Source organism: Seriola aureovittata, chromosome 24, assembly GCF_021018895.1.
Source record: "Seriola aureovittata isolate HTS-2021-v1 ecotype China chromosome 24, ASM2101889v1, whole genome shotgun sequence".
Lineage (NCBI taxonomy): Eukaryota > Metazoa > Chordata > Actinopteri > Carangiformes > Carangidae > Seriola > Seriola aureovittata.
In genome coordinates this window covers 5,087,492-5,099,298 of record NC_079387.1, presented here as the reverse complement: position 1 = coordinate 5,099,298, position 11,807 = coordinate 5,087,492, and the positions used below count along the sequence as shown (strand labels likewise).

Below are 11,807 nucleotides of genomic sequence, written 5' to 3'. Positions count from 1 at the left end.
ATACAAATATGAATCCAAATAATACAGACAGACTGGCTAACTGATCTGATGTAACTGATATCTGGATACTATACGTGACATCTGTCATAAGTTATATCCGCACAAAGTAGAAGTTGGACACTTCGGTTTCTTTGCAACGGACTGAAATCTGAGGATAGGAGGCAGAGATGTGGAAAACCCCGCCTCCTGGTAATTTCCTGTTTGATGACAGAGGATTGCAGAACGTCCTTACGTCGGTGGTGTCCGCAGCTCGCAGTGAACGCGTCCGCAAGAAGCATTGAATCCTCGTGTCACCACGCACCTTGTTCTCTGCGGTTACAGGTAAAGTTTTCCCTCTTTTCACTCTTTTATGTCCTCTTTATTCTGCTTTTCTCTCAGCTCACCTCCAGACAGTCGCTGCTCAGCCTCCACCCCAAATATTTTTGCGCGTGACGTGCCTCACAGCAGCTGAGTCAGGGCTCGTGTTTACCTGTACAGATTTGTCACAAAATCAGTCAGAAACAACCAGCTGTAACAGTCACAGCTTTAATTACAGAGATTCTGGGTTTTTTTTTTTTTTTTTTACACCGGTGTTGTGTCGCGGGAGCGCGCGCAGCCTGTTAAAGCTGAAAGCGCCATAAACGTGTTTGTTGTTTATAGTGTAATCAGGCATGATATTAACGTGATTTGTCAATAACGTTATTTTTATGTTTGTGTGTTTGTTATGTCTGATATCGTTGTTAAATAGACTGTAATTAACATGATGTATGTCTGACTTATGTATGCATGGGACTGAAAGGGTTTTCTGCCCCAAAATTACTTCAAATCACTCACCACAATTATGATTTGAAGATTATACCATAACCAGTACTTTTCACTAGTTCAAAACTCTGTGAAAGGCCAATGTAACACATAAAATGCCGTTTTTTACTTTGCCGAAAATTGAGTCCATCTGCTAATGTTGGACTGAAAGGGATTTTCTGCCTCAAAATGTCTTCATAGCTCACCAGTTATATTTAGAAGATTATACCAGAACCAGTTCTCTTTACCTATTGAAAACTCTGTAAAGGGCCAATGTAATGCATAAAATGCAGTTTTTTACTTGCCAAAAATTGATTCCTGCTCCCAATTTGATACTGAAAGGGTTTTTCTGCCACAAAATGACTTCATATCACTCATCAGAGTTATATTTAGAAGATTATACCATAACCAGGAAGTCACTTTTTGGCACAACACCTGTACTCACAGCTCTGTGTCCTTAAGGAGAAAAATTACATGGGTGGCGAACCCGCCTGACCCGTAGGCTGCTCCTGACTCATAAAACAATATATATCATAAATTACGCAACCTTTCAGTCCAAAATACCAGTTCCCCATCTGATTCCAGGAGGACGAAACTCTGCGGTCTGACCTTGTGCCTCCACTCAACCTAAAAATATTAACTGGAAAAACCGCCCATACCCCCCATACCACGTTGTTTCTAGATGTTCCGTAACACACAGAGATCAGATGTCAAAGACAAACAGCAAAACAAACTGCTGTGAAAAGATGATTACAAATAGAATCATATATTTCCATGCTCTTATTGTGTATAATACTTTTTTTCTATGTTAATTTCTTGAAGAAAATATTGAAACAGGAGAACCAATATGACATCATATATAAGTGCGACGTCATTAAAAAAGATAAAAACAATAACAATGTAGAAATGAACAGAGACAGAGTAGAAGAGAAGAGAAACAGTGAAACACAACTGAAAGAGGAAATGTGTTGTAATGTGTGCTGCTCCAATAATTTTATTGATTTCTTCAACTAAAGAATTTAGGTTGTGTTGAATATTTAAGCTTCGTCTTTTTACCAATTAATATATTTTTTATCCTATTAATAGATTATTAAAATAGTTGCCAATTAATTTTCTTTTAATTGACTAATAAATTAATCAATTTATTTCTGAAGCTCTATACAACAATTAATCAGTTAATTGAGAAAAGAATTGGCAGATTAATCAATAATGATAATAATTGATGTATTTATAATATAATTTATAATGTGTATGTGTGTTTGTTATTTTGCTGGCAGGAAGTTGATCTGTGTGTCGATGAAGAGCCACCAGAGACCAGCCATTTTACTCCAAAGACAACCTTCTTTAAAGACAGCGTAAGTCAACGTTTTGCCGATCTATATCCTGAGCAGCATTACAAACTATTTTGCAGGAAAAAAAACATTATGTCGAGTAACATGTTATTAAAGGAGTAGTTTCAATTTAAAACTTTTTCAGCAGAAAGTATTGTCGTGTTGAGCCTCAATATGACACTTTAAAAATACTTTGTTAGATGTAGAAGTTCTGCTTTTAAAACCAATAAAAGATCAAATCAGCAGGTTAAACTTGACTTTTTCTTTGATGCGTTTTATTGTCAATGAGAAGCTTCAAGCAGCGATAACAGACATGATTAAAGACCAAAAACTGAGTTTCCCTCTGAGTCCTCGTCTTGTCTCTGTCTTCCAGGATCTCTCAGAGACCAGACTCCCCTGAACCTGAACCTAAACCTGAACCAGAATCTGAACCAGAATCTGAACCAGAATATGAACCCAGCTGTGTGTCCCTCCAGTCCATGTCTATACCTCTTATGTTTAAAAATGGATTCTCATGTCCTGAACAGAGGTGAGCTGTTACTAACTCTGCATGTCATAAAGTTTTTTTCCCTGATCCTGATGAGTCCTTGAATATTGATTATCTACTGATACCGGGTCTGATAACGAGTCTCGAGTGTGCACTCAAGATACAACCCGACAATGAAAGAGAGCAATGCTGCGACACCAACAGCCTGAGATGGACAAAACACAGTAGAGTGCAGTAAAGTAATCCTGTCTTCACATGCAGTTGGGTCTGAATGTTGCTGGTCTGTGTTACTTTAAACCTGATTGTTGGTGTTTTCTCAGCAGCTTCTGTGGTTGAAGACTAAAGAGGGATTTCCCCTCTCTGATGGTCTTTTCTCTATCTACCAGGCTCCACCAGAGACCAGAGGCCTCTGACCCAGAATCTGATCCTGGACCCAGCTGTGTGTCCCTCAAGTCCATGTCTGTGCCTCTTATGTTAAAAGATGGACATCCCAGTTCTGAACAGAGGTCAGCTGTTTAATTCACTTTTTATGCTGTTACACCCGGCTCAATTAGGAGCATACCCAAGAAGGGAGGTTTCAGTGATCAACAACCTGGATGTGGATCAAATAACTTGGGATGGAATCATACATACAAATACATGTTTAAAAATGCTGCTTGAAATAATTTGCTAATGGTAATCAGTAGTCCACATACAGGATTAATTTTGGGTCGTTTCGTACATGTGGAAAAATGTCCAAATTGTTAAACTGTGAGCCGTCATGTTTTTTGTTCATGATTCCTCCACAGACTCGATGAGGAGATCCCAGAGGTTCCCGGCGGTCAGTCTGCCCAGCAGCATCAAACACATCTGGAATCCATATTCAAGGTCTGTACATGTAAAGCATCTACTTTTACATCTATTCTGCTCACACTAATCTCCATGCTGCACTTTTTAGACCAGTGGATTCAACATGGATCTGATGTTTGGCTCTGTGATTTTAGTATCTATCATTCATATAGTTCTCTGTTCCAGCTGCTGGAGGAGAAAATTGTCGCTTTTGTGAAGGACGAGCTGAGCGAGATGCAGAAGGTTCTGAGCCCGGATTACCCAGGGTGCTTAGGGAGTCACAGGGATGATGAGGTGTCGTCAGGTTGTGAGGATGAGCAGAGGCGAAGCAGCAGAGAGGCATTTCTGAAGATCACACTGCACTTCCTGAGGAGTATGAAGCAAGTGGAGCTGGCTGAGTGTCTGCAGAACAGTAAGAGGATTTCTCACATCTTCACAAATCTTTCTTTTCCACTTGCAGTAAACGCTTATTAAACATCAAGAAGTTGTAAGTTGTTTCACAGCTGAATTTTTGGTCTGCGTTAAGCACTTTCTTTATTTTACATCTTGGCAATATATTGGTCATCTGAACTTTGACAGTTTGACGTTCAGAGTCACTCAAACTGAGCCTTTCTGATTGGCTATAATAAGTACTAAGAAGCACTTACGTTACAACTGCAGCCCCCACACGCCCTGTGAGCTTGTCGCTCTTTTTCTGAAAACTATACTCAACAATGTTGTTTGTTCTTTCAGGATCTCCTGCTATGTGCCAGCTTAACCTCAAATCGAACCTAAAGGAGAAGTTCCAGTGTGTGTTTGAGGGGATCGCTAAAGCAGGAAACCCAACCTTCCTGAATCAGATCTACACAGAGCTCTACATCACAGAGGGAGGGACCGGAGAGGTCAATGATGAACATGAGGTCCGGCAGATTGAAACAGCATCAAAGAAAGTGGTAAAAACTGAAAGAAAAATCAGATGTGAAGCCATCTTTAAACCTTCATTTGAAAGAAATGAACCCATCAGAACAGTGATGACAAAGGGAGTGGCTGGCATTGGCAAAACAGTCTTAACACAGAAGTTCACTCTGGACTGGGCTGAGGACAAAGCCAACCGGGACATACAGTTCACATTCCCATTCACCTTCAGAGAGCTGAATGTGCTGAAAGAGAAAAAGTTCAGCTTGGTGGAACTTGTTCATCACTTTTTCACTGAAACCAAAGATGCAAGAATCTGCAGGTTTGATCAGTTCCAGGTCGTGTTCATCTTGGACGGTCTGGACGAGTGTCGACTTCCCCTGGACTTCCACAACACTGAGATCCTGACTGATGTTACAGAGTCCACCTCAGTGGACGTGCTGCTGACAAACCTCATCAGGGGGAAACTGTTTCCCTCCGCTCGCCTCTGGATAACCACACGACCTGCAGCGGCCAATCAGATCCCGCCTGAGTGTATTGACATGGCAACAGAAGTCAGAGGGTTCACTGACCCACAGAAGGAGGAGTACTTCAGGAAGAAGTTCACAGATGAGAAGCTAGCGAGCAAAATCATCTCCCACATCAAGACATCACGAAGCCTCCACATCATGTGCCACATCCCAGTCTTCTGCTGGATCACTGCTACAGTCCTGGAGGAGGTGTTGAAAACCGGAGAGGGAGGAGAGCTGCCCAAGACCCTGACTGAGATGTACATCTACTTCCTGGTGGTTCAGTCCAAATTGAGCAACGTCAAGTATCATGGACAACGTGAGACGGATCCACACTGGAGTCCAGAGAGCAGGAAGATGATTGAGTCTTTGGGAAAACTGGCTTTCGAGCAGCTGCAGAAAGGAAACCTGACCTTCTATGAATCAGACCTGACGGAGTGTGGCATCGATATCAGAGCAGCCTCAGTGTACTCGGGAGTGTTCACACAGATCTTTAAAGAGGAGAGAGGCCTGTACCAGGACAAGGTGTTCTGCTTCGTCCATCTGAGTGTTCAGGAGTTTCTGGCTGCTCTTCATGTCCATCTGACCTTCACCAACTCTGGAGTCAGTCTGCTGTCAGAAGAACAGTCTAAAAGTAGAAAAGTCAAATGTACACAGAAACATTTCTACCAGAGTGCTGTGGACGAAGCCTTGAAGAGTCCAAATGGACACTTGGACTTGTTCCTCCGCTTCCTCCTGGGTCTTTCACTGCAGACTAATCAGACACTCCTACAAGGCCTGCTGACACAGACAGGAAGTGGCTCATGGAGCAAACAGGAAACAGTCCAGGACATCAAGAAGAAGATCGAGGAGAACCCCTGTCCAGAAAGTAGCATCAATCTGTTCCACTGTCTGAATGAGTTGAAGGATCTTTCTCTGGTAGAAGAGATCCAACAGTATTTGAGGTCCGGAAGTCTCACTACCGACAAACTGTCTCCTGCTCAATGGTCAGCTCTGGTCTTCATCTTACTGTCTTCAGAACACGATCTGGACGTGTTTGACCTGAAGAAATACTCTGCTTCAGAGGAGGCTCTTCTGAGGCTGATGCCAGTGATCAAAGCCTCCAAGAAAGCTTTGTAAGTGTGAGATTTGTATTTATTCCAGAGTGCTTTAAATGTGACAATATTGATTTACATCGAAAGATTTTTTTTTAAAACATTTTCTGCTTATTATTTCCTCTCCAGGCTGAGTGGCTGTAACCTCTCGGAGAAAAGTTGTGAAGCTCTGTCCTCAGTTCTCACCTCCCAATCCTCTAGTCTGAGAGAGCTGGACCTGAGTAACAATAACCTGAAAGATTCAGGAGTGAAGCTGTTGTCTGCTGGTCTGGAGAGTCCACACTGTACACTGGAGGCTCTCAGGTCAGACCAGTTGTCTGTATTTTTACTGTGTTGTTTCAATTAGTTTATTTATTTCAAAGGCACCGACGTACCTCCAACATACAAACCCATTTAATATTTGACTAAAACTGATTTGAAGCATTTAATTTAAAGAAGTATGGAGTTGTGTAGTTGTAATGCCAATTTCTGATACAACATGTTGCTGATATGGTTTATATTTGACTGAAATGGAAATTGGACTTTTCATTCTTTAATTCAAGCACTACTGGATTTGGAAATTCATTAAGCTACACCAATATGCTACACTAGTATCTGCCATGTGTGTTGTTTTGTGTGTTTGCAGGCTGTCAGGCTGTCTGATCACAGAGGAAGGCTGTGCTTCTCTGGCCTCAGCACTGAGCTCCAACCCCTCCCACCTGAGAGAGCTGGACCTTAGCTACAATCATCCAGGAGACTCTGGAGTGAAGCAGCTGTCTGAAGAACTGAAGGATCCGCACCAGAGACTGGACACTCTCAAGTATGGAGAGATGCTGTCAATAACAGTGTGCACACACATTAACCATGACAAAGAGAGCTTTCTTTTCTGACTTGATGTTATTATCTTTCAGAGTCGACCCCCATGGAGTTCAGTGGTTGACACCAGGTTTGAGGAAGTGTAAGTGTGTTTTTGCTTTGATTCAGGAAAACAAAACATATCAAATAGATGGATTTTTCAATCTGAATTCTGTGTACCCTCCACGCCTTATGAAAATCAAAAACAGTTCCCCAAAGTTAGAGTTATTTTCAAATCTTTGCTTGACTTTTGATGTGCTAATTGTCTTTGATTGTGTGTCGTCCTCTCCATCAGATTTCTGTGAACTGACGCTGGACCCAAACACAGCACACAAGTTCCTCAAACTGTCTGAAAGCAACAAAAAGGTGACTGACCTGAGGAAGGAGCACCCGTATCCTAATCACCCAGAGAGATTTGACTATTGGCCCCAGGTGCTGTGTGAGAAGGGTCTGACTGGTCGCTGTTACTGGGAGGTGGAGTGGGTTGGAAAGGTGTACATCGCTGTGAGTTACAGGGGAATTGGAAGGAATGGAGACGGCGATAGCTCCAAGTTTGGAGGGAGTGATCAGTCCTGGAGTCTGACGTGCACTGATGGGGGATACAATGCCTGGCACAACAACAGTGGGACACTCATCCTTCCTCCCTCCCCGTCCTGTGTCTCTAACAGAGTGGCAGTATACTTGGACTGTCCTGCTGGCATTGTGTCCTTTTACAGAGTCTCCTCTGACACACTGACCCACCTGTACACCTTCAACACCACATTCACTGAACCTCTTTACGCTGGGTTTGGATATGGGGTGAAGTTAAACTCCTCAGCATTTCTGTGCCAGCCGTAGACGTAGAGCAGTAGCGTAGCCAGGGTCCATGAAGACAGGCATTTAGATCACTGAAAACTGACCTTTTGCAAAAATGCATGCAGGATGAAGATGCTCAGAAACTCAGTTTTCAGTGTTGACATGTAGACAGGGAAAACGTTGGACCCAAAATCATATAGCGTTATATGTAAAGATTCTATGTGTGTGTGTGTGTATATATATATATATATATATATAACCTTTAAGTATTTTTATCATATCCTGCAAAAATAAAGACTTCATGCCCAAGTATTTATTATATTGTACTATACTATATTACAGATGACTATATTATTTTGTTACAAAAATGGGATTATTGGATGAATATATTTCACTAGCTGCCAATACTTGTCAGAGTAGCACTCTTGTGAGTCACTGTGTAATAGCTAAGCTAGAATGGTAGTTTAGAAAAACAATATACTTTACACAAAGTAAACATGTTTAACAATGAAAATCTGCCCTGACTCATTAAACACAAAATCGAATCAATGTGTTGCTATGTTATGCAGTAGTCACCAAGAAGGGGGGGGGGGGGGGACTGATCAAAATAAATAGTGTAAGTACATAAGTGTACAAGTGTAGTGTAAGTAGCTACCCACTCCATATACCACCCACACCCCTTTACCCATGTCCTCCCTCCCTCCCTCCCTCCCTCCCTCCCTCCAGTGGCTATTTGGTCATAGAGCTTAGCTTCCTTTCTCACAGTCCTTATGTCATTATCTAGATGCTGGGCCTCATAAATTTATTGCATCATGTAAGAATTGAAGCCACAGCCCCTGATTCACCGGGAAGTCTTCTTACAGCCTGAGCTATTTGGCCAGAGACACAATGAAGTTCTTTTCATAAGTCCTTTCATCTGGATGCTGGGCCTCACAAATGTATTGCCTCTCACAACAGTTCAACCTACACTCTCAAATCAGCTATCTCAAATGATCTTTTCAAACTTCTTCAGTCTTTCCTCTCAGTGTCGGCCCTTAAAAGTTCATATGATTGGCTGACATTTCAACATACAACCTGCACAACTGCTGTTTCGGGCAGCACAAACACCCCTCTGTTCTCTACTCCGCTTAGTACGATCCAGGATCCCCCTTCTATAAATGACATTGGATTCATCCACCTCCTGTTTGACAGTCTGACCTTTCACCTCGGCTTGGCGGCAGCACGGACGGGACCACATGCTACAAACATTCCGGTAACTTCAGTTCAATTCAATATCACTAAACAACTATCAAAATAACTAACATCAAATGCCTCTGTGTTGCTCTTCCATTAACTTCCAAGTCATGTCAAAGAAAATCACAACTTAGTGCTCTCAAATTCTAAATAACCAAATTATTCACACTTAGCTAACTTAGCAAGCCCAGTTCACCACACATGCTCTGATAAGACTATGCAGAAAACACTGTGTATCTTTGCTTGTGCATGAGTCCACTTTACATGTGTGGGAACATTAACTCCTATTTCATGTGGCAGCTCTTCAATCTTTCTCACTCAGAACAGAACATCAGTCATGTCGATTCACTCTTATCTGTATATTTCACCCATGCAGCTCAAATTAAAAAAATTATACAGCCAAAGGCAATAAAAATAACACTTCTTTCTAAAAATTACCAATGACAAAATATCAGATTACAATTACAATCGGAATGTACAGGACTTACACTTTGACTCAAACGGGGACAGGACAAAATTCACACCACTCATTTCATTTTATTCTAAACTTTTATACATTCTCATTCATCTTCAGAGGAAAAGTCTCTCTACAAGCTTTCTTATGTCTTAAATTCAGCCCGTCGCCGCTTTGTCTGCTTTTTTCTTCTCTGTATTTTCACAACATGGAAGGAAGTGTGCTGCATATGGACTCTGCTCGCTCTCTTCTCTGCATGCTGACCACTTGGAACTTCAACATCAAATCACAAACGCTACCAGATCACATCACAGCCGGCTCAAATGTCAGGCAGAGTACCCGCCCTCCCTCATCTCAGCCCACAGAGTCTGTCTGTCACTACATGTGCCTGTGTCTTCTTTTAATGCAGATGTCCCGCCACCAGGAGACCAGGACCGGGACCGGCACCGGCCGGCACACCGCTCCAACTCCAGCTCTTCACCCCTTGCGCTCACATGTCCATCACACAAGGTAATGGCACTCTCATTATATCGGGATCACAAAACAAACATGCTTTATTCAATTTTTTATATTATTCATTGCAATTAATCAGCAAAACTCTTGCTATTTAGCAAAAATATCATTTGGCCATTCATACCAGTGTGTCATATGTAAACCTTATATCCATTTTCATTTTTCACAGAAGGATCACGGCGCAGTCGGCAGGCCTCAGCTCTGACCGCCGCCTGGAACACACATCACGTACGTCACATTTTTACAAACTTCATATCAGTTACTCTGCAATCAATCCTACTTTTACAATCTTTACATTTATACTCTATATTCTTGCTCTTTGCTTACATGCCTCTTTTAGACTAAGTCTTTTTGCTCATTTACACACATGCAGCTGGAACCTCCACCTCGTCTTTGGCGCTCCGCCCTTCTACGTCCAACTGACTGGCCCGGACCAGACCGTACCGGATCGGACCAGACCGGACCGGACCGGACGCCGCGGGACACACACACACATTTCCAATGTTATATAACATCTTATTTATATGTGTAAAGTACATTATTTTCTTTGCTAAACAAAATTGTATTTGTAAAATTGTAAGCCACTATTGTAGATTAGTTACACCTGTTTGGGATTCTTCAGTAGTGGGAACTCCACAGATACACTTGTGTCTTAACATATTTCAAATGTCATGCAGTAAGAAGCTGCTTTAAATTTGCAAACAAATACATCAAAAAAGTCTTAGAAAACTACTTGTTGTCATATAGCAGGCTTTTACCATCCTGTGAGACACTAGTCAAATGCTGCTCATTACATGTCGTGTAGCGTAGTGGTCTAAGCAGGCGCCCGTTTTTACATGCTACAGTCCTCGCTGCAGTCGGCACGGGTTCGAGTCCCGCATCGGATGGCCTTTCGCTGCATGTTATTCCCCGTTTCCTGTCACTCGCCATTGTACTGTCCATTAAAGGCATAAAAAGCCCTAAAAATATACTTTAAGAATGAAAGTGTGCCCTGACATGTTAAACACAAGATGTAATCAATGTGGTGATATGTATATAAGCAATAAAAACAAAATTAACTCTATCTACTAAAATTAACTCTATCTACTCTCCTACACCCCCTCTACTCTCCTTCACCCCCCTCTCTCTACTCTCCTACTCCCCCCTCTCTCTACTCTCCTACTCTCTTCTCGCTTCCCTCTTCTCGCTTCCCTCTTCTCGCGGCGCGCTTCGCGCGAAGACAGTTGCGACGCGCTTCGCGCGTCGCTGTGACGCGCTTCGCGCGTCACCAGATACTCTCTTCTTGCGACGCGGCTACTCGCGACGCGCGTCGCGCTTCGCGCGTCGCGCATCGCGCTTCGCGCGTCTTCTCTACTCCTACACCCCCTTCTCGCCCCCTCTGCTCCCCCCTTGGCCCCCCCTCTGGCCCCCCCCCTGCTCCCCCCCTGCGCACCCCCTCTGGCCCCCCCCCTGCGCACCCCCTCTGGCCCCCCCCCTGCTCCCCCCTTCGCACCCCCTCTGGCCCCCCCCCTGCGCACCCCCTCTGGCCCCCCCCCTGCGCACCCCCTCTGGCCCCCCCCCTGCTCCCCCCCTGCTCCCCCCTTCGCACCCCCCTCTGCTCCCCCTCTCGCACCCCCCTCTGCTCCCCCTCTCGCGCCCCCTGCTCCCTCACGCACCCCCCCCCCCTTTATCCCCCCCCCCCATTATTGGAAATTTTAGCAAACTGCCAGCCAATTATTGTTATATATTGTATAACCCTCTGTTTGCATCTCTCTGTGAAGCACACCTGGCTCCTTCCCGCTGCAGATCCCCAGCCACCGTGGGGATTCGAACCAGCCGTCACCGCACCTGCACGACCTTCGTGACACACACCAAACCACCACGCTACCGAGCACCCTTCGCTGTCGGAACTACTCTCGGAGCGCTTTTCACTCTTCACTCTGGGTCTTGGGCCTCATAAATTAGTCAGAATCATAAATAAGTCTCACGGGAATCGAACCCATGACCTTGAGGTTCCCAAGCAGTCCTCTAAGAGCCTGAGCTCACACACAAATGTCGCCTTTCTTTCTCACATTT

General features: G+C 43.7%; 1 protein-coding gene across 7 annotated transcripts; it reads left to right on the top strand.

Annotated features, from left to right (window-relative positions):
• Positions 1-184: 184 nt before the first annotated feature.
• LOC130165123 (protein NLRC3-like) lies at positions 185-10,815 on the top strand. Of its 7 annotated transcripts, XM_056370071.1 has the most exons (16): positions 185-321; positions 2,058-2,135; positions 2,485-2,640; positions 2,985-3,104; positions 3,387-3,465; positions 3,613-3,838; positions 4,159-5,944; positions 6,053-6,226; positions 6,549-6,722; positions 6,814-6,860; positions 7,053-7,123; positions 8,744-8,804; positions 9,455-9,564; positions 9,649-9,749; positions 9,922-9,980; positions 10,126-10,815. In XM_056370071.1, exons 2-16 carry the CDS (start codon positions 2,077-2,079, stop codon positions 10,173-10,175), a joined length of 3,273 nt encoding a protein of 1,090 aa, XP_056226046.1. In that variant the 5' UTR covers positions 185-321; positions 2,058-2,076; the 3' UTR covers positions 10,176-10,815. The 7 variants fall into 7 exon arrangements, 6 of the variants coding, with proteins under 6 accessions (XP_056226046.1, XP_056226047.1, XP_056226045.1 ...); XM_056370072.1 differs by lacking the exon at positions 9,455-9,564; XM_056370070.1 differs by having other exon boundaries at positions 9,455-9,749.
• The last annotated feature ends 992 nt before the right edge of the window (positions 10,816-11,807 follow it).

Excerpts from the sequence above, each read along its gene's own strand:
- LOC130165123 (XM_056370069.1), top strand. The coding sequence starts at position 2,077 with ATGAAGAGCCACCAGAGACCAGCCATTTTACTCCAAAGACAACCTTCT. Across the intron at positions 2,136-2,484 it reads CAACCTTCTTTAAAGACAGC|GATCTCTCAGAGACCAGACT; the intron begins GTAAGTCAACGT and ends TCTGTCTTCCAG. Across the intron at positions 6,723-6,813 it reads CAGAGACTGGACACTCTCAA|AGTCGACCCCCATGGAGTTC; the intron begins GTATGGAGAGAT and ends ATTATCTTTCAG.